At 48.9% G+C, this 22,288-nt stretch overlaps 1 protein-coding gene across 16 annotated transcripts in view; it reads left to right on the forward strand.

Moving 5' to 3' along the window:
• The window catches only part of LOC121552334 (neurexin-3b), a 436,890-nt gene that overhangs the window by 11,819 nt on the left and 402,783 nt on the right, over positions 1-22,288 (forward strand). For 13 of the 16 annotated variants that reach the window (XM_041865181.2, XM_041865182.2, XM_041865177.2 and 10 more), the window contains exons 3-5: positions 4,512-4,532; positions 4,959-4,988; positions 6,021-6,032. In XM_041865181.2, coding sequence (XP_041721115.1) covers positions 4,512-4,532; positions 4,959-4,988; positions 6,021-6,032 — 63 coding nt within the window. The remainder of the gene's footprint in view (positions 1-4,511; positions 4,533-4,958; positions 4,989-6,020; positions 6,033-22,288) is intronic. The other 3 variants (XM_045211270.1, XM_041865169.2, XM_045211269.1) reach the window with 1 other exon arrangement.

Here is a 22,288-nt window from a genome sequence, read left to right on the forward strand (position 1 = left end):
CCTCGTGGAGTTGCAATGATCATGAGAACGGTGAGGAATCAGCCTAGAACTACACGGGAGAATCTTGTCAATGATCTCAAGGCAGCTGGGACCATAGTCACCAAGAAAACAATTGGTAACACACTATGCTGTGAAGGACCAAAATCCTGCAGCGCCCGCAAGGTCCCCCTGCTCAAGAAAGCACATATACAGGCCGTCTGAAGTTTGCCAATGAACATCTGAATGATTCAGAGGAGAACTGGGTGAAAGTGTTGTGGTCAGATGAGACCAAAATCGAGCTCTTTGGCATCAACTCAACTCGCTGTGTTTGGAGGAGGAGGAATGCTGCCTATGACCCCAAGAACACCATCCCCACCGTCAAACATGGAGGTAGAAACATTATGCTTTGGGGGTGTTTTTCTGCTAAGGGGACAGGACAACTTCACTGCATCAAAGGGACGATGGACAGGGCCATGTATTGTCAAACCTTGGGTGAGATCCTCCTTCCCTCAGCCAGGGCATTGAAAATGGGTCGTGGATTGGTATTCCAGCATGACAATGACCCAAAACACACGACCAAGGCAACAAAGGAGTGGTTGAAGGTTCGAGTTGCCAAACGTCAGGCTCAAAACCTTAATGACTTGGAGAAGATCTGCAAAGAGGAGTGGGACAATATCCCTCCTGAGATGTGTGCAAACCTGGTGGCCAACTACAAGAAAAGTCTGACCTCTGTGATTGCCAACAAGGGTTTTCCCACCAAGTACTAAGTCATGTTTTGCAGAGGGGTCAAATACTTAATTCCCTCATTAAAATGCAAATAAATTTATTTTCTGGATTTTGTTGTTGTTATTCTGTCTCTCACTATTCAAATAAACCGACCATTAAAATTATAGACTGATAATTTCTTTGTCAGTGGGCAAACGTACAAAATCAGCAGGGGATCAAATACTTTTTTCCCTCACTGTATATATATATATATATATATATATGTTATTTTCTTCATACTGGGAATCGAACCCACAACCCTGGCGTTGCAAACGCCATGCTCTACCAATTGAGCTACATCCCTTCCGGCCATTCCCTCCCCTACCCTGGACGACGCTGGGCCAATCGTGTGCCACCCCATGGGTCTCCCGGTCGCAGCCGGCTACGACAGAGCCTGGATTTGAACCAGGATCTCTAGTGGCACTGCGCCACTCGGGAGACTTCACATTATGACTGAGTTAGCCTTGCTAGTTGAAACATCATCATCATCATTACATTACATCTGCCCAATCATCATCCCCCAGCCCTCCCATATCCTCACAGCCCATCCCCACAGCCTCACCACAGAGCTCAGCCCTAAACTGCCCAGGATGACTGGATTAGCGTAGTTACGCTATCTAGCTCTAACATAATCATTATCCCAGCCCCCTTAGCCCTCATCCCCACAGAGCCGCATAGAGCCCAGTCTGCCAGGATGACTGTGTTAGCCTAGCTATCCTAGCTGTAACATAATCAGCATCATTATCCTAGCCCTCAGCCCTCAGCCCTCATCCTGCCCACAGAGCTCAGCCCTAAACTGCCCACCAGCAGAATAAGACAATAAACAGATGGCCATAAAACACATGTTCAATCTGTCCGCCCATGTGGATCAGGACGTATCAGTGTCTTGGTGTGTTAGAGCGGAGGGGCTGGAATCAGACACCGTTTGCTCGCCCCCGTGCTGTTCGGTAATAGGGCGGCTATTGCGGTGAAGTGGTGTTATCATCAGTCAAATGTTCCATCCCAAATGGCACCCTATTTCCTATGTAGTGCACTATTTTTGACCAGAGCCCATAGGGAATAGGGTGCCATTTGGGATGCTGGCAATGGTCTCATCAGTCAACGTGTGAAATTATTATTGATTTCTGCAGAGTCATTTGGAATGTGGCATATTTTATCTCTATTCATTATTTTTTATATGGCCTTGAAATGTAATGTTTTGTGTTCCCAAACCTATTAAATTAAATTAATAGATTTGACATTTGAAAGACTGAATGCCTCAGGGGTATTTTAATTACAAATGAGATATACAGAATGTTAGGGCTATTATGAGCTATCGACATATGCTGTAGGATTATATAATGCACAAACTGATTGCTATGTCCTCATCATCAGACTTCTTCAACTTCCTTCATTTTAATAAGCAGTTTAAAAAGGCCTTATTTTACTATAAAAACTGCCTGTGAAAACACTAGTAATTGAAGGCTGGGGCAAGTAAACTGTTAAACAAGTGCTGAAACGATGCCTAGGAGCTTAGCTTTGGGGATTAATAAACACACATGGAAAAATAACAGTTACAATAATCTTACTATGGAAATAGGTCAGGAGAAGAAAAGAGGGAGGACTTGCCTGATGTGTGTGTGTGTGCTTGTGTGTGTGTGTATGTGTGCTTGTGTGCTTGTGTATGTGTGTGTATGTGTGTGTGTTTGTATCTGTGTGCGTGCATGCGCCTAATTCCAACACAAGCAGAGTGCAGAGGGCATTTGTGCCTGGTCTCAAGCCTGAAAGTGATGTTAGAGTTTGAGTAGGCTGGGATGGAGGATGGCGATGATAGCTGCTGCAGCTGGTAAAATGGAGCAGGAAGAGGATTACACAGGAACCACATGTTCTTCTATCTGCCATCCATTGGCTTGCTCTGGACACTGCAGTCAGCTATGTGAAGGGAAGGAGGAAAGCTTTATCTGCATGTGTATTGCAACCCAGCATTTCACAGACACACACAGACACACACGCGGCAGGGACACCAAATCCCCTGGGGGGATGCTGTCTATCAGGCTACTGCTATCTCCCTTCTTTAGTCTTTCGCCCTTCGCCTGTTGTCTTTACCCCTGTGAGCCAATGTCATACTCCGTAATCTGGCTACTCCAACTACTGATACATTAGCTATTCCTGCAGGTGGTGCCTCCATTTTGGGTTTCCTTAAAGGAGAACAAAACAAAGTATTTTTATGTTGCAATATCCAGTGAGTGTTTGTCGACCATGTCACATTAACATGAGTAAAATATGTCCGTCAGTTAACAACATGGCCATCAGTTAACAACATAGTCGCCAGTTAACAACATGGCCGTCAGTTAACAACATGGGCACAGGTAGCAGGACTGAGTGGCCATTTTGAGGACCTACATCATGCCCTCCACTCTACCACTATAACCACTATACATAGCTACAGCTATCAGCACAAGATATAAATAATCCTCTTCCCACACGTTCAGTGGGAATTTACAGCCTCCATGCAGATATCACGATTGAGTGGCCATTTTGAGTGCATGCCCTCCACTGTAACCACTTGCTATCTATCAAACAAATACAAAAAACCCTCTTCCCACACGCTGGTTGGTTGGGTGGGAATTGAATGGCCTCCAGTGCGGCAGGCCAGCCAGAAATCTAACCACGGCAGCTAGCGTTAATTGCTTTGAATCAAATTAATATCTGATATGGTGTATTAGCCTGGCACTTTAAACGTCTAATACAGTCCTTCTTAATTAAGATCTGTTTAATTTCCTCCCACTACATGTTGCTCTCAGGGACTGATTAAAGAAATCTGTTGGCATTTAGCTTTTACAACCGTTCCAGCCACACACACGCACACACACACACACACACTCAGCTTTGGCCGGGTGGCCAGGGTTAAGATGTCTTGAGGTTAAGGAGGGATAGCTGCGGACAGCTACAGCATAGCCATGTGAGAATACATGGCGTCCCGTTGCGAGGTTACATCATTTGTGTAAATTCAATGTGTTACAGCTAGAAATAATATAGACTTTACACATTTTATGTAGGTTCAACATCCTCCGAGGCTTCCAGCATTGGGCCTCTGGGTGTTGAGTTTCAGGGCTGTAACTTTCAATTATTTTTTCCCCCGATGAAAATGATGCTGAAACCCTGAAGGAGTAAACAGTGTGCATTCCTATAAGCCAATGTGAAGTCAGAGGAGGTTGTGATGGTGTGCAGAAAGGATTTGGGTCGGCAGTGAAGTGAACTCTGGGGGTGGTTGGAGGATGGTAGGGGGGGCTAGACGATGGGTCCGGGGGTGTTCTAGATATCCACAAACCTCACAACATCATAAATCCACATCAGGCCCTCTACAGGAGCTGGGATTTATGCCTCTCTAGCTTTAACTATGTGTATGTGAGGAAAACTGTGGTATATACAACGCTAAATATTATGTCTCTCCTGAAATATTTGCTGCGATTTGAAAGAGTTGTTTGATTAATACAATTAATCAGATTAATTGATGATGATTTACAATGTACAATCTGGTTTCCTGAAAGGATGGGACAGATGTTTTATGTGTTCTTCTCTCCACAGGTTTTTTTATTATGTTGTTATTTTTAAACAGGCATGTACAGGGGCAGCTCTGGTCCTTTACATGTTAACAGAAAAATAATGCTTCCGTGTGTGTTGTTAGGTATTTATTTTGCATGATAGACACCATGCAAGCCAAAGCAGTGTGATGCTAATGCTAGGTATCTCTTTGCCTTCTCATTCCCCTCCTGCTAACTCCTCAGCAGCCGTTCAGAGGAAACCAGGTGAGTTCTGTTCTCAGATGAGACTCAGATATGGAAGGAGGACAGGGCTCAGTAATTACAGGACACATTTTCAGACAGTATGTATATTAAGGTGTACAGCAACATAATACGAAGGAAATAGGAATGTAAGCGATATTACAATGTCCACATGCATAACAGAAATTGCAAATAGGAACTGGTATATCAATAGGCCTATAGAAATCAATGTGATGAACATTTCTGCAGCGTAGTGGTACTTGATGCTTCTACCAGATTTGATTCTAAACATGAAGCTTTTCCATGCACTCCGGAAAGCTTTGTTTGCAGTGTTGATAACCATGCCTTGCCTTTATAGCAAAGCATGCCTGATCACAATTCAGCAGTGCTGGTGTGGTGGTGCTCTTATACTCTCCATCTCTCCATCTCTCCTTCTTCTTCTCCCTCAAGGCTTCGCACATCTGAAGGCATCTGAGTCAGGTACGCTCTCTTCTTTTCTTTCGCTTTTTTCACTCATTCCATCGCCTGCGTTGGGGTCCGATTGAGTGCGTGTGTCTCTGTGTGCACTGCCTCTTTGCAGCCAGATCTCCTCTACCTGTCAGTGTGTGTCAGTGTGCTCTGCTGTCATCATAGTGTTGCAGGGGAGGATGGAGCTGCACGGAATGTCCTGATCATACCGTGCCCCCTGTGCCCCCTCCCGTGCCCCCTCCCGTGCCCCCTCCCCAGGTTTCTCTGTATTACATAATGGTGTGTTGGCTCACTGCTGCGTCTAACAGTCTAACATGCAGTGGCAACATCTGCTCTACCTACTCTAGCCTGACCTCAACGGATAAATGACTGTGTGTGTGTGTGTGTGTGTGTGTGTGTGTGTGTGTGCACGTGTGTGTGTGTGTGTGTGTGTGTGTGTGTATGTGAACGCTTCCTCTATATGTGTGTTTGCGTGTGTGTGTAGTGCAGTTCAGGGGGAGGCAGGAGAATGCTGCTCTGCCTGCCTGTGACAGGACTCTGGCCTAACAAAACAGTCCCACACTACAAGATTACTCCCGTCACCCCCACACCCCTGTCAGCCTCACACATGTATGAGCTGGAAAGCAGTTAGTGGCACATTAAATATACAGGCTCCTAGTCCACTCTGATGCTATGTGAGAAGATATGGGGGATGATGATCCTAGCATGATACAGCTGATGCAGTTTATACAGGGTCACTCTGATTTGGCCCTGAACATGAGAGCACTTAAGGGGATGCTATGAGGCATGGAGAGAGAGAGATAAGTGTGTGCCTTTGTGTCTTCCATTGGAATGCATCTTCCACTCTGGGATATGATCAATTTCCATGCATGTTACTTAATGCTTGGCAGGGTGCATATGTTGGTAGTTCTTACTCCCTTACTTACTACCTTCTAGATGAATAACACTAGTTCAAGCCTCCTTTTTTCTCTTTTCTTTCTCGCCCTCCTTTCAACTCGGGACGCCATTCTTCCTCTATGGACCCCTTCTTCTCCGTATCTATAGGTAGAAACAAAGGTACAGAGCTCTTTTCCTTACTAACTCTACTGTACTCTACTGTTCCCTCCTGTACTCTTCTGTATTCTACTGTTCTCTACTGTACTCTACTGTATTCTACTGTTCTCTACTGTACTCTACTCTACTGTACTCTACTGTTCCCTCCTGTACTCTTCTGTATTCTACTGTTCTCTACTGTACTCTACTGTATTCTACTGTTCTCTACTGTACTCTACTGTTCTCTACTGTACTCTACTCTACTGTACTCTACTGTTCCCTTCTGTACTCTACTGTATTCTAATGTTCTCTACTGTTCCCTTCTGTACTCTACTGTATTCTACTGTTCTCTAATCTATTGTACTCTACTGTTCTCTACTGTACTCAACTGTTCTCTGCTGTTCTCTAATCTGCTGTACTATGCTGTTCTCTACTGTTCTCTACTGTTCTCTACTGTATGCCTGGGGAGCTGTCTGATTCCTACAGCTTGTTAATGATTTATAATGTGTGTAAAGTAGATATGTGTGTGATTGGGCCCGCTATACGCACAGCCGCTGTGCTGCTACCGACAGTGTGTGTGTGTGTGTGTGTGTGTGTGTGTGTGATGAGATGAAAGAGAAAGAGAGAAGAGGTCAATGTGGTTTGAATGCAGGAGTTGTCTCAATGACGGTGCTACTGTTTACATGTCTTTACTGGGCCATAAAGAATGGGATAGGATGCAGAGAGGATGTGCCATACTAAATGTTTTTGAAGGCTGCTGGAAACACAGTTGACTACTGTATGGTGTGTGAGTGAGGGTGTGCATGGGAACGTACAGTACTGTACCACGTACACTACTAGTCAAAAGTTTGGACACACCTACTCATTCAAGGGTTATTCTTATTTGTACTATTTTTTACATTGTAGAATAATAGTGAAGACATCAAAACTATGAAATAACACATATGGAATCATGTAGTAAACAAAAAAGTGTTAAACAAATCAAAATATATTTTATATTTGAGATTCTTCAAATAGCCACCCTTTGTCTTGATGACAGCTTTGCACACTCTTGGCATTCTCTCAACCAGCTTCACCTGGAATGCTTTTCCAACAGCCTTGAAGGAGTTCCCAGATATCTGTGGTCCGACTCATCCCAAAACATCTCAATTGGGTTGAGGTCTGGGGATTGTGGAGGCCAGGTCATCTAATGCAGCACTCCATCACTCTCCTTCTTGGTATAATAGCCCTTACATAGCCTGGAGGTGTGTTGGGTCATTGTCCTGTTGAAAAACAAATGATAGTCCCATTAAGCCCAAACCAGATGGGATGGCGTATCGCTGTAGAATGCTGTGGTAGCCATGCTCGTTAAGTGTGCCTTGAATTCTAAATAAATCACAGACAGCAAGCACCCCCACACCATAACACCTCCTCCTTCATGCTTTACGGTGGGAAATACACATGCAGAGATCATCCGTTCACCCACACCGCGTCTCACAAAGACATGGCGGTTGGAACCAAAAAATCTCAAATTTGGACTCCAGACCAAAGGACACATTTCCACCGGTCTAATGTCCATTGCTCGTGTTTCTTGGCCCAAGCAGGTCTCTTTTTCTTATTGGTGTCCTTTAGTAGTGGTTTCTTTGCAGCAATTCGACCATGAAGGCCTGATTCGCACAGTCCCCTCTGAACAGTTGATGTTGAGATGTGTCTGTTACTTGAACACTGTGAAGCATTTATTTGGGCTGCAATTTCTGAAGCTGGTAACTCTGATGAACTTATCCTCTGCAGCAGAGGTAACTCTGGGTCTTCCGTTTCTGTGGCGGTCCTCATGAGAGCCAGTTTCATCGTAGCGCTTGATACAGAAATATTTTTGCGACTGCACTTCAAGAAACTTTCAAAGTTCTTGACATTTTCCGTATTGACTGACCTTCATGTCTTAAGTAATGATGGACTGTCGTTTCTCTTTGCTTATTTGAGCTGTCCTTGCCATAATATGGACTTGATCTTTTACCAAATAGGGTTATCTTCTGTATACCCCCCCTACCTTGTCACAACACAACTGATTGGCTCAAACGCATTAAGAAGGAAAGAAATTCCACAAATTAACATTTTGAAGAAGGCACACCTGTTAATTGAAATGCATTCCAGGTGACTACCTCATTAAGCTGGTTGAGAGAATGCCAAGATTGTGCAAAGCTGTCATCAAGGCAAAGGGTGGCTATTTGAAGAATCTCAAATATAAAATATATTTTGATTTGTTTAACACTTTTTTGGTTACTACATGATTCCATATGTGTTATTTCATAGTTTTGATGTCTTCACTATTTTTCTACAATGTAGAAAATAGTAAAAATTAAGAAAAACCCTTGAATGAGTAGGTGTGTCCAAACCTTTGACTGGTACTGTAGGTGTATGTTTTCATCTGATCTGATGCGCTTCACTGTGTCCTTCAGCTCAATAGGAGTTGATTGGAATACTTGACCTGACATTTGGCTTCATAATATTGACGTCAGAGTGAAGGATTCTCGGCATAGTAATAAGTAATGGTGTTGTTTCTTCCGCATATTATTATTGTAAGTCATAGTTTCTGTGCATAGTGATTTTAAAGACTTGTTTCATAATTCATACAAAACCATTTGAGTTGCAGTGTGTATGCCTCCGGATAAATTTCAGGTTGCCTTGAATTATAAATGTATGACAGTCTCAACTTATTCCTGTTCAGAGGGAAACCCAGTATGGTTTTATTAATATACAGATTGACTGAATGAATGTACAGATTGACTGAATGAATGTACACACACATTGACTGAATTTATGTACACATTGAATACCCATCTGTTCTGCTGTGATGAGGAAATCTACTTATAGCAAAGTACAATATATCAATGAATGCTGTATTCTGCCGTGGACAGCTGCTTCCCTAGCTCACCTTATTTCCAAATGGGAGAGTTTGTTCACATAGTGATGACTGCTCATACAAGGCTAAGTAAGGATGGGAGGATGGGGGGATGGGGGTGGATGGGGAGGAGAGGTGTGTGGGGGGGTGCTGACTAGAATTAAATAAAGAAGGATAGGACCATATGACAATGATGGTGACATGGAAGAGAATTGGAGGAACTTGTCACGGAATGCTGCGGTTGGTTCCATTCATTTCAAATTCTCACACATGGTCATTTGCGGTTAATGTACTGCCCTTCCTTCTGGAATGCCTACAAAGGAAATGTGAGATTCTTGACATAATTTCCCTAACAACTACAGTGAGGGAAAAAAGTATTTGATCCCCTGCTGATTTTGTACGTCTGCCCACTGACAAAGAAATGATCAGTCTATCATTTTAATGGTAGGTTTATTTGAACAGTGAGAGACAGAATAACAACAAAAAAATCCTGAAAAACGCATGTCAGAAATGTTATAAATTGATTTGCATTTTAATGAGGGAAATAAGTATTTGACACCCTCTCAATCTGAAAGATTTCTGGCTCCCATGTGTCTTTTATACAGGTAACGAGCTGAGATTAGGAGCACACTCTTAAAGGGAGTGCTCCTAATCTCAGCTTGTTACCTGTATAAAAGACACCTGATCACAGAAGCAATCAATCAATCAGATTCCAAACTCTCCACCATGGCCAAGACCAAAGAGCTTTCCAAGGATGTCAGGGACAAGATTGTAGACCTACACAAGGCTGGAATGGGCTACAAGACCATCGGCAATGTCACGCCCTGGCTCTGGGGACTCTTATATGTTGAGCCAGGGTGTGGATTTTCTATGTGTGATTTTCTATGTTGTGTTCTAGTTCGTGTTTTCTATGTTGGCCAGGGTGGTTCCCAATCAGAGGCAGCTGATTCTCGTTGTCTCTGATTGGGAACCATACTTAGGCAGCCTGTTGGCACTAGTTATTTGTGGGATCTTGTTCTGTATAGGTTTGTGTTGGTGAACCTTTAGACTTCACGTATCGTTTTGTTGTTTTGTTGTTGGTGTAAAGTACTCATTAAAAGATGTACGCCTATCACGCTGCGCCTTGGTCTGCCTCTTACAACGATCGTGACAGAAGATCCCACCAAAATAGGACCAAGCAGCGTGTGCAGGAGCAAACGTCGGGTATGGAACAGGAGGTTACTCTGGTAGATGTCCTCCTCGGTTGGGGGAGAATCACAGAGGAGGAGGTCGTCCGCTACCGGAGGGCGATGAGGGAGGATGCCCAGGCAGGAGAGGAGAAGTGGCGCCAACCGGGTCCTCGTCAGACAGGCGAGAGGCAACCCCAAGACATTTTTTGGGGGGGGGCACACGGCATGGACGACGGGGATGCTGGAGGCAGCTACAGGACGTATCGGCGGATTAGGAGAGGAGGCCACCAGGTTTGGGGGGCTGGAAGGGAGGTTGGCGGAGCCTAGAGGTAGAGCAGAGCCAACTCCCGTACTCAGGCTAGGCAGCGTGAGACTGGGCAGGTTCCGAGTTATGCGGAGCTGCGTACTGTGCCGCGAGTGGTCCGGCACTGTCCTGTACGTCCTGTGCTAGCACCACGCACGTGTCGTGCTAAGGTGGGCATGCAGCCAGGACGGAGTGTGCCGGTTCAACGCTCGTGGCCTCCAGTACCCCTCCTCGGTCCCGGATATCCTGCGCCAGTGCCACGTGCTGTAGTGCCAGTACGAGTGCACAGCCCTGTACGTCCTGTGCTGATGCCTCACACAGAGTGTGTAGAAATAGGCATTCAGCCAGGACGGGTTGTGTCAGCTCTTCGCTCCAGACCTCCAGTCCATCTCCACAGTCCAGTCCGGCCTGTTCCTGCTCCCCACACCAAGCCAGTGGTGCACGTCGTCAGCCCGGTCCGGCCCGTTCCTGCTCCCCGCACCAAGACAGTGGTGTGCGTCGCCAGCCCGGTCCGGCCTGTTCCTGCTCTCCGCACCAAGCCTGTGGTGCGCGTCGCCAGCCCGGTCCGGCCTGTTCCTGCTCCCCGCACCAAGCCTGTGGTGCGTGTCGCCAGCCCGGTCTGGCCCGTTCCTGCTCCCCGCACCAAGCCTGTGGTGCGCGTCGTCAACCCGGTCCGACCCGTTCCTGCTCCCCGCACCAAGCCAGTGGTGCGCGTCGCCAGCCCGGTCCGGCCCGTTCCTGCTCCCCGCACCAAGCCAGTGGTGCGCGTCATCAGTCCGGCACAGCCCGTGCCTGTTCCACCGGTGCCTGGTCAGGCACCGGTCAGCTGCTCCACACCGGAGCCTGAGCAATCCGCTCCACGGTGTCCAGTCCAGCTCCGGCCAGCGGGGCCAGACCAGACCAGGGGCGCTACGGGGGGTAGCGAGAGAGTGGTGGTCACGCCCGGAGCCGGATCCGCCTCCGAGGCGGAATGCCCACCCGGCCCCTCCCCTGTTGGGTTTGGTTGGCGCGGTCGCAGTCCGTGCCTTTGGGAGGGGTGGTACTGTCACGCCCTGGCTCTGGGGACTCTTATATGTTGAGCCAGGGTGTGGATTTTCTATGTGTGATTTTCTATGTTGTGTTCTAGTTCGTGTTTTCTATGTTGGCCAGGGTGGTTCCCAATCAGAGGCAGCTGATTCTCGTTGTCTCTGATTGGGAACCATACTTAGGCAGCCTGTTGGCACTAGTTATTTGTGGGATCTTGTTCTGTATAGGTTTGTGTTGGTGAACCTTTAGACTTCACGTATCGTTTTGTTGTTTTGTTGTTGGTGTAAAGTACTCATTAAAAGATGTACGCCTATCACGCTGCGCCTTGGTCTGCCTCTTACAACGATCGTGACAGGCAAGCAGCTTGGTGAGAAGGTGACAACAGTTGGTGCGATTATTCGCAAATGGAAGAAACACAAAATAACTGTCAATCTCCCTCGGCCTGGGGCACCATGCAAGATCTCACCTCGTGGAGTTGCAACGATCATGAGAACGGTGAGAAATCAGCCCAGAACTACACGGGAGGATCTTGTCAATGATCTCAAGGCAGCTGGGACCATAGTCACCAAGTAAACAATTGGTAACACACTATGCCGTGAAGGACTGAAATCCTGCAGCGCCCGCAAGGTCCCCCTGCTCAAGAAAGCACATATACAGGCCGTCTGAAGTTTGCCAATGAACATCTGAATGATTCAGAGGAGACCTGGGTGAAAGTGTTGTGGTCAGATGAGACCAAAATCGAGCTCTTTGGCATCAACTCAACTCGCCATGTTTGGAGGATGAGGAATGCTGCCTATGACCCCAAGAACACCATCCCCACGGTCAAACATGGAGGTGGAAACATAATGCTTTGGGGGTGTTTTTCTGCTAAGGGGACAGGACAACTTCCCCGCATCAAAGGGACGATAGACGGGGCCATGTACCGTCAAATCTTGGGTGAGAACCTCCTTCCCTCAGCCAGGGCATTGAAATGGATGGGTATTCCAGCATGACAATGACCCAAAACACACGGTCAAGGCAACAAAGGAGTGGCTCAAGAAGAAGCACATGAAGGTCCTGGAGTGGCCTTGCCAGTCTCCAGACCTTAATCCCATAGAACATCTGTGGAGGGAGCTGAAGGTTCGAGTTGCCAAACGTCAGCCTCGAAACCTTAATGACTTGGAGAAGATCTGCAAAGAGGAGTGGGACAAAATCCCTCCTGAGATGTGTGCAAACCTGGTGGCCAACTACAAGAAACGTCTGACCTCTGTGATTGCCAACAAGGGTTGTGCCACCAAGTACTAAGTCATGTTTTGCATAGGGGTCAAATACTTATGTCCCTCATTAAAATGCAAATCAATTTATAACATTTTTGACATGCGTTTTTCTGGATTTTTTTGTTGTTATTCTGTCTCTCACTGTTCAAATAAACCTACCATTAAAATTATAGCCTGATCATGTCTTTGTCAGTGGGCAAACATAGAAAATCAGCAGGGGATCAAATACTTTTTTCCCTCACTGTATATGGGCGCACATGGCAGAGTGTAGAGAGGCTAGAGAGAGAAACAAGAGAGGGTAGAGAAGGTAGAGAAGGTAGAGAAGGTAGAGAGGGTAGAGAGGGTAGAGAGAGAGAGAGAGAGAGAGAGAGAGAGAGAGAGAGAGAGAGAGAGAGAGAGAGAGAGAGAGAGAGAGAGAGAGAGAGAGAGAGAGAGAGAGAGAGAGAGAGAGAGAGAGAGAGAGAGAGAGAGAGAGAGAGAGAGAGAGAGAGAGAGAGAGAGAGAGTGTAACGATCCCGGCTGTCTGAGTCGGGGTCTGGTCGTATCTCCAGTTTCCCGAGGGTTCGGGAACGCTCCGGGGAGCGCTCTGGTTTCCGCACCTGCTTCCTATTAGCAATCTGCACACCTGGGCCTAATCAGCACCTTTCTTAGGCTCTGGCCCAACATCCAGTTCCTGCCGGATCGGTTAGCCATGAACAGTAGGTGTACTGTGTATCAGTTCAAGAGTATCTTGCGTGAGTTTTGTTATTTTGTACTTTGTTGAGTTTTGTGTTCTTACCTCCGTTTTTGTTCCACCTGCAGTCACACGTCCGGAACCTTCACTCCACCTCTGCCTGATGGTCGGCGGCTGCCGAGCCATCACTGGACCCAGACTGCACCCCCCAACTACTCAACCACGCCGCCCGCTCTGTCCCTGGATTATACTGCACCTTTTTGTCGTATCTAATAAACCCTCACCTTCGTTCAACTCTCCTTGTCCTGGTCTGCTTTTGGGTTCTGGCTGAGGGAACTGTGACAGAACGATCCGGCCAATTATGAACCCAGCGGACCTGGACTCTGTTCGCCATGCCATTACCCAGCAGGAGAAGATGTTGGGCCATCATAGCATGGTACTACAGGAGATCGCGTTGTCAGTTCGGAACCTTTCTACCGGCCTGACGGAGGTCCAGAACCAACGCCAGTGTCCGGTGGAGGACTCACTACCGGTTTCACCCATCTCGCCTGCCGCTTCTGAAGTTGTGTCCCTCCGTGAGCCCAAGGTGCCGACGCCGGATAAATATGAGGGGGAGCTGGGAAGATGCCGTTCCTTCCTTATGCAGTGTGGATTAGTGTTCGATCTACAGCCCTACTCTTATGCCACTGACAAGGCTAGGATAGCCTTTTTTGATTGAGTTGCTGCGTGGTCGAGCGCTGGAGTGGGCTTCAGCCGTTTGGGAACGACAGGATCCCTGCATGGCTTCATACCAGGGGTTCACGGCCGAGATGAGGAAGCTCTTCGACCATTCCGTCCGAGGGAGGGACGCAGCTAGGCGTCTGTTTTCTCTTCACCAAGGAACTCGCATAGCGTGGCCGACTTCGTGATCGAGTTCAAGACGTTGGCTGTGGAGAGTGGGTGGAACGAGGAGTCTTTGCAAGCGGCCTTTTACCAGGGCCTGTCGGAGCAGCTCAAGGATGAGTTGATCTCCTATCCGAGCCTAGTGACCTGGACAGCTTGGTAGCCTTGTCTATTCGGGTGGATAATCGAGTCCGAGAGCGAAGGAGGGAGAAGCAATGGGGTCCGTCCAATCGATCAGCTTCTCAGTTCCCAGTCGGATCGGGTGGTGGACCAGAACACGTCGATCATTCTCCACCACTAAGGATTAGTAGAGAGGACCTCTCTCCCGATTCTGAACCCATGCAAGTGGGGCGGCACGGGTTAACCAAGGAGGAGCGTCAACCTAGACGTAAGACCAACTGCTGTCTCTACTGTGGTCGCTCGGGACATTACATCTCCACTGGTTCCCGGCGGTCGTCACTGCCCGGCTCGCTAAAGTTGGGAGGACTTTTTAGCGAGCCAGTTTCAACCTCTCAGTACCTCTGTCAGACCCCGCTTCCGGCTACCCTTGTGAACAGGAATCAGAGCTTAGCGCTTAACGCTTTTATCGATTCAGGTGCCGATGGAAGCTTTCTTGATGCCGAGTTGGTGGAACAGCTGGGGCTTTCCAAGGAGCAATTGCCGGAAGCCATTGAAGCGACCACTCTGAACGGCAGTAGTCTGGCACGGATCACGATGAGGACTGAACCGGTTAAGATGCGGTTGTCGGGGAATCATTCGGAGATGATTTCATTTTTCATTCTGCCGTCTTCCCATGTTCCTCTGGTCCTTGGATACCCCTGGCTGAAGGAACACAATCCCACGTTCGATTGGGCGACGGGCAAGGTAACGAGTTGGAGCCTTGATTGTCATGCTAACTGTCTCAAGACTGCCTGCCCCCATTCGGTTCCCAGTCAGGTGATTGAGGCTAAACCCCCAGATTTGTCCCTGGTTCCCGAGACATATCACGATTTGGGGGAAGTTTTCAGTAAGCAGAAGGCTCTGTCACTTCCTCCCCACCGACCATATGATTGTGCCATCAACCTGGTTCCTGGAGCTGTCTACCCCAAGGGAAGGTTACACAGTATCTCCCGACCTGAACGTGAGGCGTTGGAGACCTACATCAAGGAGTCCCTAGCTGCTGGTCTCGTTCGTCCCTCGTCATCACCCCTGGGGGGCAGGATTCTTCTTTGTGGGAAAGAAGGATGGCTCTCTTCGACCGTGTATTGATTATCGGGGTTGAATGACATCACGGTCAAGAACAAGTATCCCCTGCCCTTGATGAGTTCTGCCTTCGACTCCTTACAGGGTGCTACGGTGTTCACCAAGCTAGACCTACGCAATGCGTATCACCTGGTCCGGATCAGAGAGGGGGACGAGTGGTTGACGGGTTTCAATACACCGATGGGTCACTTCGAGTATCAGGTGATGCCGTTTGACTGACCAATGCTCCAGCGGTATTCCAGAGTATGGTGAACGACGTCCTGAGAGATATGATCGGTCTCTTCGTGTTTGTTTACCTGGATGACATTCTGATCTTCTCGAAGGAACCTTCCGACCACGTCCAGCATGTCCGGCAGGTTCTGCAGCGATTGTTGGAGAATCGTCTGTTCGTGAAGGCCGAGAAGTGCGAGTTTCACGCCCACACTACATCCTTTCTCGGGTACATCATCTCCAGGGGTGAGATTAGGATGGATCAGGAGAAGGTTAGAGCGGTTCTGGAATGGGTCCAGCCCGGTACGAGATTGCAACTCCAGAGATTTTTGGGGTTTGCGAATTTCTACCGCAGATTCATCCGGGATTACAGCCGTGTGGCCGCTCCATTAACTGCCTTGACTTCCAGTATCAGGACCTTCAAGTGGAATCCGGAGGCGGATCGTGCGTTTCTGGATTTGAAGAGGCGATTCACCAACGCACCGATTCTCTCTCAACCGGACACGGCCCGTCAGTTCGTCGTTGAAGTGGACGCGTCGGATGTGGGAGTTGGCGCCATCCTGTCGCAGCGATGCTCCACGGACAGTAAACTCCATCCCTGCGCCTACTACTCGTCGCCGCTTTCGCCTGCAGAGAGGAATTACGATGTGGGTAACCGGGAGCTTCTCGCGGTGAAACTTGCCTTGGAGGAGTGGCGCCATTGGTTGGAGGGCGGAGCAACCGTTTATTGTCTGGACTGACCACAAGAATCTTGCTTACGTGCAATCGGCTAAACGTCTCAACTCCCGTCAGGCCAGGTGGGCGTTGTTTTTCGGACGATTCAAGTTTGCCCTGACGTTCCGACCTGGATCTAAGAACGGCAAGGCGGACGCCTTGTCCCGGATGTTCTCCAAGACGGAGGAGAGTGGGTCCAAGACCGAGACTATTCTCCCCCGGAACTGCGTCGTGGGAGCAGTGATGTGGAAGATTGAGGAGGAGGTGCTGGCGGCCCTTCGACTCAGCCCGGTCCCGGTAACGGTCCACCCGGTCGGTTGTTTGTGCCTGAGTCGGTTCGTCCTGCTGTCCTCAAATGGTCCCACGCCAGCAAGATGGCTTGTCACCCCGGGCGTGGCTCGGACTATGGCGTTTCTTCGCAGACGTTTTTGGTGGCCCGCCATGGCCGAGGATACTCGGGGTTTTGTTGCTGCCTGTCCAGTGTGTGCGCAGAATAAGAGTACCAATCGGCCCAGCTCTGGACTACTTCATCCCCTTCCTATTCCCCGCGTCCATGGTCGCATCTGGCCCTGGACTTCGTCACGGGGTTGCCCGCTTCGAGGGGAACACGGTCGTTCTGACTATCGTGGACAGATTCAGCAAGTTCGCCCACTTTGTGCCTATTGCCAAGCTTCCCTCTGCCTCGGAGACGTCCGAGATCCTGGTTAGGGAGGTTTTCAGGGTCCACGGGTTGCCCAGTGATATCGTTTCCGACCGTGGCCCTCAGTTTACCTCTGCTGTCTGGAAGTCCTTCTGTTTGGCCATTGGAGCTACAGTCAGTCTCACATCTGGTTTTCACCCCCAATCCAATGGTCAGGCGGAGAGAGCCAACCAGAAGATGGAATCCACGCTACGCTGTCTGGTCTCTTCCAACCCCACCTCCTGGGCCTCTCAGTTGCCTTGGGTTGAGTATGCCCACAATACTCTCCCCTACATCTGCCACTGGGATGTCTCCCTTCCAGTGCCTGTATGGCTACCAACCTCCCCTGTTCCCTTCTCAGGAGAAGGAGCTCTCAGTGCCTTCTGTTCAGGCCCATATTCGGCGTTGCCACCGGACCTGGCATCGGGCCAGAAAGGCACTCCTTAGAGGTTCGGACCGGTATCAGCTCCAGAGCGAATCGTCGCCGGATCCCCGCTCCCACCTATACCATCGGAGATAGGGTTTGGTTGGCCACACGGGATCTTCCGTTACGGACTGAGTCTAGGAAGTTGTTACCGAAGTTTATTGGTCCGTTTGTGGTGGAGAAGGTGATCAATCCAGTGGCAGTGCGACTCAAACTACCGAGGACGCTCAGAGTCCATCCCACCTTTCATGTCTCCTGCCTCAAGCCTGTCTTCCTCAGTCCTCTGTTGCCTCCTCCGCCTCCTCCTCCTCCTCCTCGGATGATCGGAGGTGGTCCTGCCTACACGGTGCGTCGCATTATGGATTCCAGACGGCGGGGCCGGGGTTTCCAGTATCTCGTGGACTGGGAGGGGTATGGTCCTGAGGAGAGGAGTTGGATTCGCGGCGACAGGTCCTAGATGCGGATCTCATCAGGGACTTTACCGCCTCCATCCTGGCGCTCCGGGAGTCCGCCCGGTGGCGTTCGTCGGAGGGGGGTACTGTAACGATCCCGGCTGTCTGAGTCGGGGTCTGGTCGTATCTCCAGTTTCCCGAGGGTTCGGGAACGCTCCGGGGAGCGCTCTGGTTTCGCACCTGCTTCCTATTAGCAATCTGCACACCTGGGCCTAATCAGCACCTTTCTTAGGCTCTGGCCCAACATCCAGTTCCTGCCGGATCGTTAGCCATGAACAGTAGGTGTACTGTGTATCAGTTCAAGAGTATCTTGCGTGAGTTTTGTTATTTTGTACTTTGTTGAGTTTTGTGTTCTTACCTCCGTTTTTGTTCCACCTGCAGTCACACGTCCGGAACCTTCACTCCACCTCTGCCTGATGGTCGGCGGCTGCCGAGCCATCACTGGACCCAGACTGCACCCCCAACTACTCAACCACGCCGCCCGCTCTGTCCCTGGATTATACTGCACCTTTTTGTCGTATCTAATAAACCCTCACCTTCGTTCAACTCTCCTTGTCCTGGTCTGCTTTTGGGTTCTGGCTGAGGGAACTGTGACAGAGAGAGAGATTGTGTTGAAGGGAGGGTATAACGCCCAGGGACAGTCAGTCAGCTATCTTGGTGCGTCAGCCAGTTTGTCAAGGCCAGCCATCTCTAATGTGAATATGGAGCAGAAAGAGCACCTTGTCTTGTTATTCACAGTCACATATGGTCTAGCACAAATACAGGACAGTTAGTCCAGCCTAGGATCAAGTATCTGTGGTCCTGTGTTGCTCAGTTGGTAGAGGCCACTGGGTCACCAATGCGAAAATGTAGGCTATGCACTCACTATTATAAATTGCTTTGGATGAAAACGTCAGCTATATTAGCATGTTTATATTAGCAACATGCTAGCTCCCTGATGCAAGTCAACCCGAGTTGTGCTCCGGTTAGCAATATGGTAACAGCCTGATCAATGATTTTTATAACTAACCCAAGATAGACCACAGCCTGTAATTTCCAATGGGAACAAATTAGTCATAGTGGTCAGAACAAGCAAGGAGGTGGGCAGAGCAAAGCACGAGCTAGCGAGATCCTATTGGCGCGTTCTAGCGCGTGTGCAATTCTATTTGCCTTTGCACTCCTTCTGAACAACGCCATTTTGTAAAACTTTGGCAAAAGGTAAATTCTACAAAACTTAGTCTACTCTATTTGTAAGAGTTTGTAGTTTTGGGAACAGAAAACTGTATTGAGATCAAATGTTTCATCGATGAGGAAATTGGCAGAATGTCGTCCAAAATCCATCTCGTTCCATCTTACATTTACATTACATTTACATTTACGTCATTTAGCAGACACTCTTATCCAGAGCGACTTACAGTTAGTGCATACATTATTCTTTTTTTATTTTCATACTGGCCCCCCATGGGAATCGAACCCACAACCCTGGCGTTGCAAACGCCATACTCTACCAACTGAGCTACCTCCCTGCCGGCCATTCCCTCCCCTACCCTGGACGACGCTGGGCCAATTGTGCGCCGCCCCATTGGTCTCCCGGTTGCGGCCGGCTACAGCAGAGCTTGGATTCGAACCAGGATCTCTAGTGGCACAGCTAGCACTGCGATGCAGTGCCTTAGACCACTGCGCCACTCCCACTGCCGGCCACTGGGCTTCCTCTCACCACTATATTTGGTAGTGAGTGGAAACGCCAAGCGGATGCTTCACATTTATACATTCGGTGAAATATCTGGCTCATTGTTCTATCTGTGGCCTGATAGTAATGGCAGTCAACCAGAGTTAGCGCTGTGCCCCACTTAGCAACATGCTCCAGTTAACTAGCTGCTGGGCTACTGTTAGTTATGTGCCCACTGCCCCAGCCAGCATCTTGGCATATGCTGCTATAGCACTGGCTAAAGGTCAAATGACACTCTGGTTCACGGTAGTCCATGCATGGACTGGCCCATTATTTGCTCATTGACTTGTAACAGTATAATAATCCACATTACATTACAGTATCTTCACTAGGAAAGAGCCTGATTGTACATGCACATTTCTATTTACTATAGATAACTCGGTGTCTACAAGAGCATCCAGCGTAAGACTCTTGCCCCAGGGCACGACTGTGGTTGTGTGATTTCAGCAGGCAGCCCTCTGGCTGAGGTCCTGTTTTAAAGACAGAGGAAGAGTAGACTAAGAGGACTCCCTGGAGAGACAGGCGGTGGGATAAGACCCTGAGATGATGGAGTCAGAGGGAGGGAGTGAGGGAGTGAGGGAGTGAGGGAGAGAGGGAGAGAGGGAGAGAGGGAGAGAGGGAGAGAGAGAGAGAGAGAGAGAGAGAGAGAGAGAGAGAGAGAGAGAGAGAGAGAGAGAGCTCTCTTGTCTAATCTCTCTCCACATGGGGGCTTAGTCCTGGAACTTCTTCTGCGGTCCTGGAGTCACACTCTAATTACCCTGCTGCTGCCTTCCATGCTGCCTGGCTGCTGCAAAGTCCTGCACCACAAAGTTCACACAGCTTTACTTTCTTTCTTTCTTTCTCTTGCTCTCCCTCTTTCTCTTCCCATCTATGTGTTCATGTGTATGCCTGTACTTCCTCCTTCACCCCATCTATCTCTCCGTATCCCTGTTTCTTCTCTGTTTATTTGGTTGTGTAGCTACCTCCTCTCTCTCTCTTTCTCTCTCTCTCTCTCTCTCTCTCTCTCTCTCTCTCTCTCTCTGAATTCTCCCCTCAGAGCATGATCATTAAGGGGTCAACCACTATTGTGTCTGAGTCTGCTCCTATGAAGAGAATAGAGAGAAAGGTTCTGCTCATCTGTTCCTCTCATCCCAACCCTCTCTCATCTCTGTCTCAGTGGGAGTTAGAAAGAGGGTTAGGGTTCAGTCTGTATAGCCTACTCTCAGTGAGCAGTTGGTCTGATGGCGTTTATCTGATGCTGTTAGCCTCTAATGCTAGCTCCCAGCTACAGTAACACTAGGATGAGAAGATGCCTTTCCCTTACTTTTCCCATGTGCTGTTTTTCCTCTCCTATCCTCCCCTTGTTTCCCCTACCATCTCCTCCACTCCTCTCCTCCCTCCATACTCTCGTCTCCTCTCCTACCCTATCCTCCACTCCTCTCCTCCACTCCTCTCCTCCCTCCATACTCTAGTCTCCTCCGCTACCCTCCTCTCCTCCTCTCCTCCCTCCATACTCTCGTCTCCTCCTCTCCTCTCCCTTCCTCTCCTCTTCTCTCCTCCTCTCCTTTCTCCATACTCTCATCTCACTCCTGACCTCTGGGATCAACCGAGCAAAACTGATTCCCTCTTTTTCATGGATTCTGAGTGCGTCAGCGGTTACGCAATCCAGGGAGTAATAGAGGGAGCTAGAAAGAGAGAGAAGGAAAGACAGACCGAGAAAGAGGAGAGGAAGGGAGAGAGAGAGAGAGAGAAGGAGAGACAGACCGAGAAAGAGGAGAGGAAGGGAGAGAGAGAAGGAGAGACAGACCGAGAAAGAGGAGAGGAAGGGAGAGAGAGAGAGAGAGAGAAGGAGAGACAGACCGAGAAAGAGGAGAGGAAGGGAGAGAGAGAGAGAGAGAGAGAGAGAGAGAGAGAGAGAGAAGGAGAGACAGACCGAGAAAGAGGAAGGGAGAGAGAGAGAGAGAGAGAGAGAGAGAGAGAGAGAGAGAGAGAGAGAGAGAGAGAGAGAGAGAGAGGGAGAGACAGACCGAGAAAGAGGAAGGGAGAGAGAGAGAGAGAGAAGGAGAGAGAGAGAGAAGGAGAGACAGACCGAGAAAGAGGAGAGGAAGGGAGAGAGAGAGAGAGAGAGAGAGAGAGAGAGAGAGAGAAAGGAGAGACAGACCGAGAAAGAGGAAGGGAGAGAGAGAGAGAGAGAAGGAGAGACAGACCGAGAGAGAGGAGAGGAAGGGAGAGAGAGAGAGAGAAGGAGAGACAGACCGAGAAAGAGGAGAGGAAGGGAGAGAGAGAGAGAGAGAAGGAGAGACAGACCGAGAAACAGGAGAGGAAGGGAGAGAGAGAGAGAGAGAAGGAGAGACAGACCGAGAAAGAGGAGAGGAAGGGAGAGAGAGAGAGAGAGAAGGAGAGACAGACCGAGAAAGAGGAGAGGAAGGGAGAGAGAGAGAGAGAGAGAGAGAGAGAGAGAGAGAGAAGGAGAGACAGACCGAGAAAGAGGAGAGGAAGGGAGAGAGAGAGCAAGAGAGAGAGAGAGAGAGAAGGAGAGACAGACCGAGAAAGAGGAGAGGAAGGGAGAGAGAGAGAGAGAGAGAGAGAGAGAGAGAGAGAAGGAGAGACAGACCGAGAAAGAGGAGAGGAAGGGAGAGAGAGAGAGCTAAGGAGGAGGAGGAGTGAATATGCGTCTGTCACAT

The sequence above is a fragment of the Coregonus clupeaformis genome, chromosome 36 (assembly GCF_020615455.1).
Source record: "Coregonus clupeaformis isolate EN_2021a chromosome 36, ASM2061545v1, whole genome shotgun sequence".
In the NCBI taxonomy this organism is placed as follows: Eukaryota; Metazoa; Chordata; class Actinopteri; order Salmoniformes; family Salmonidae; genus Coregonus; species Coregonus clupeaformis.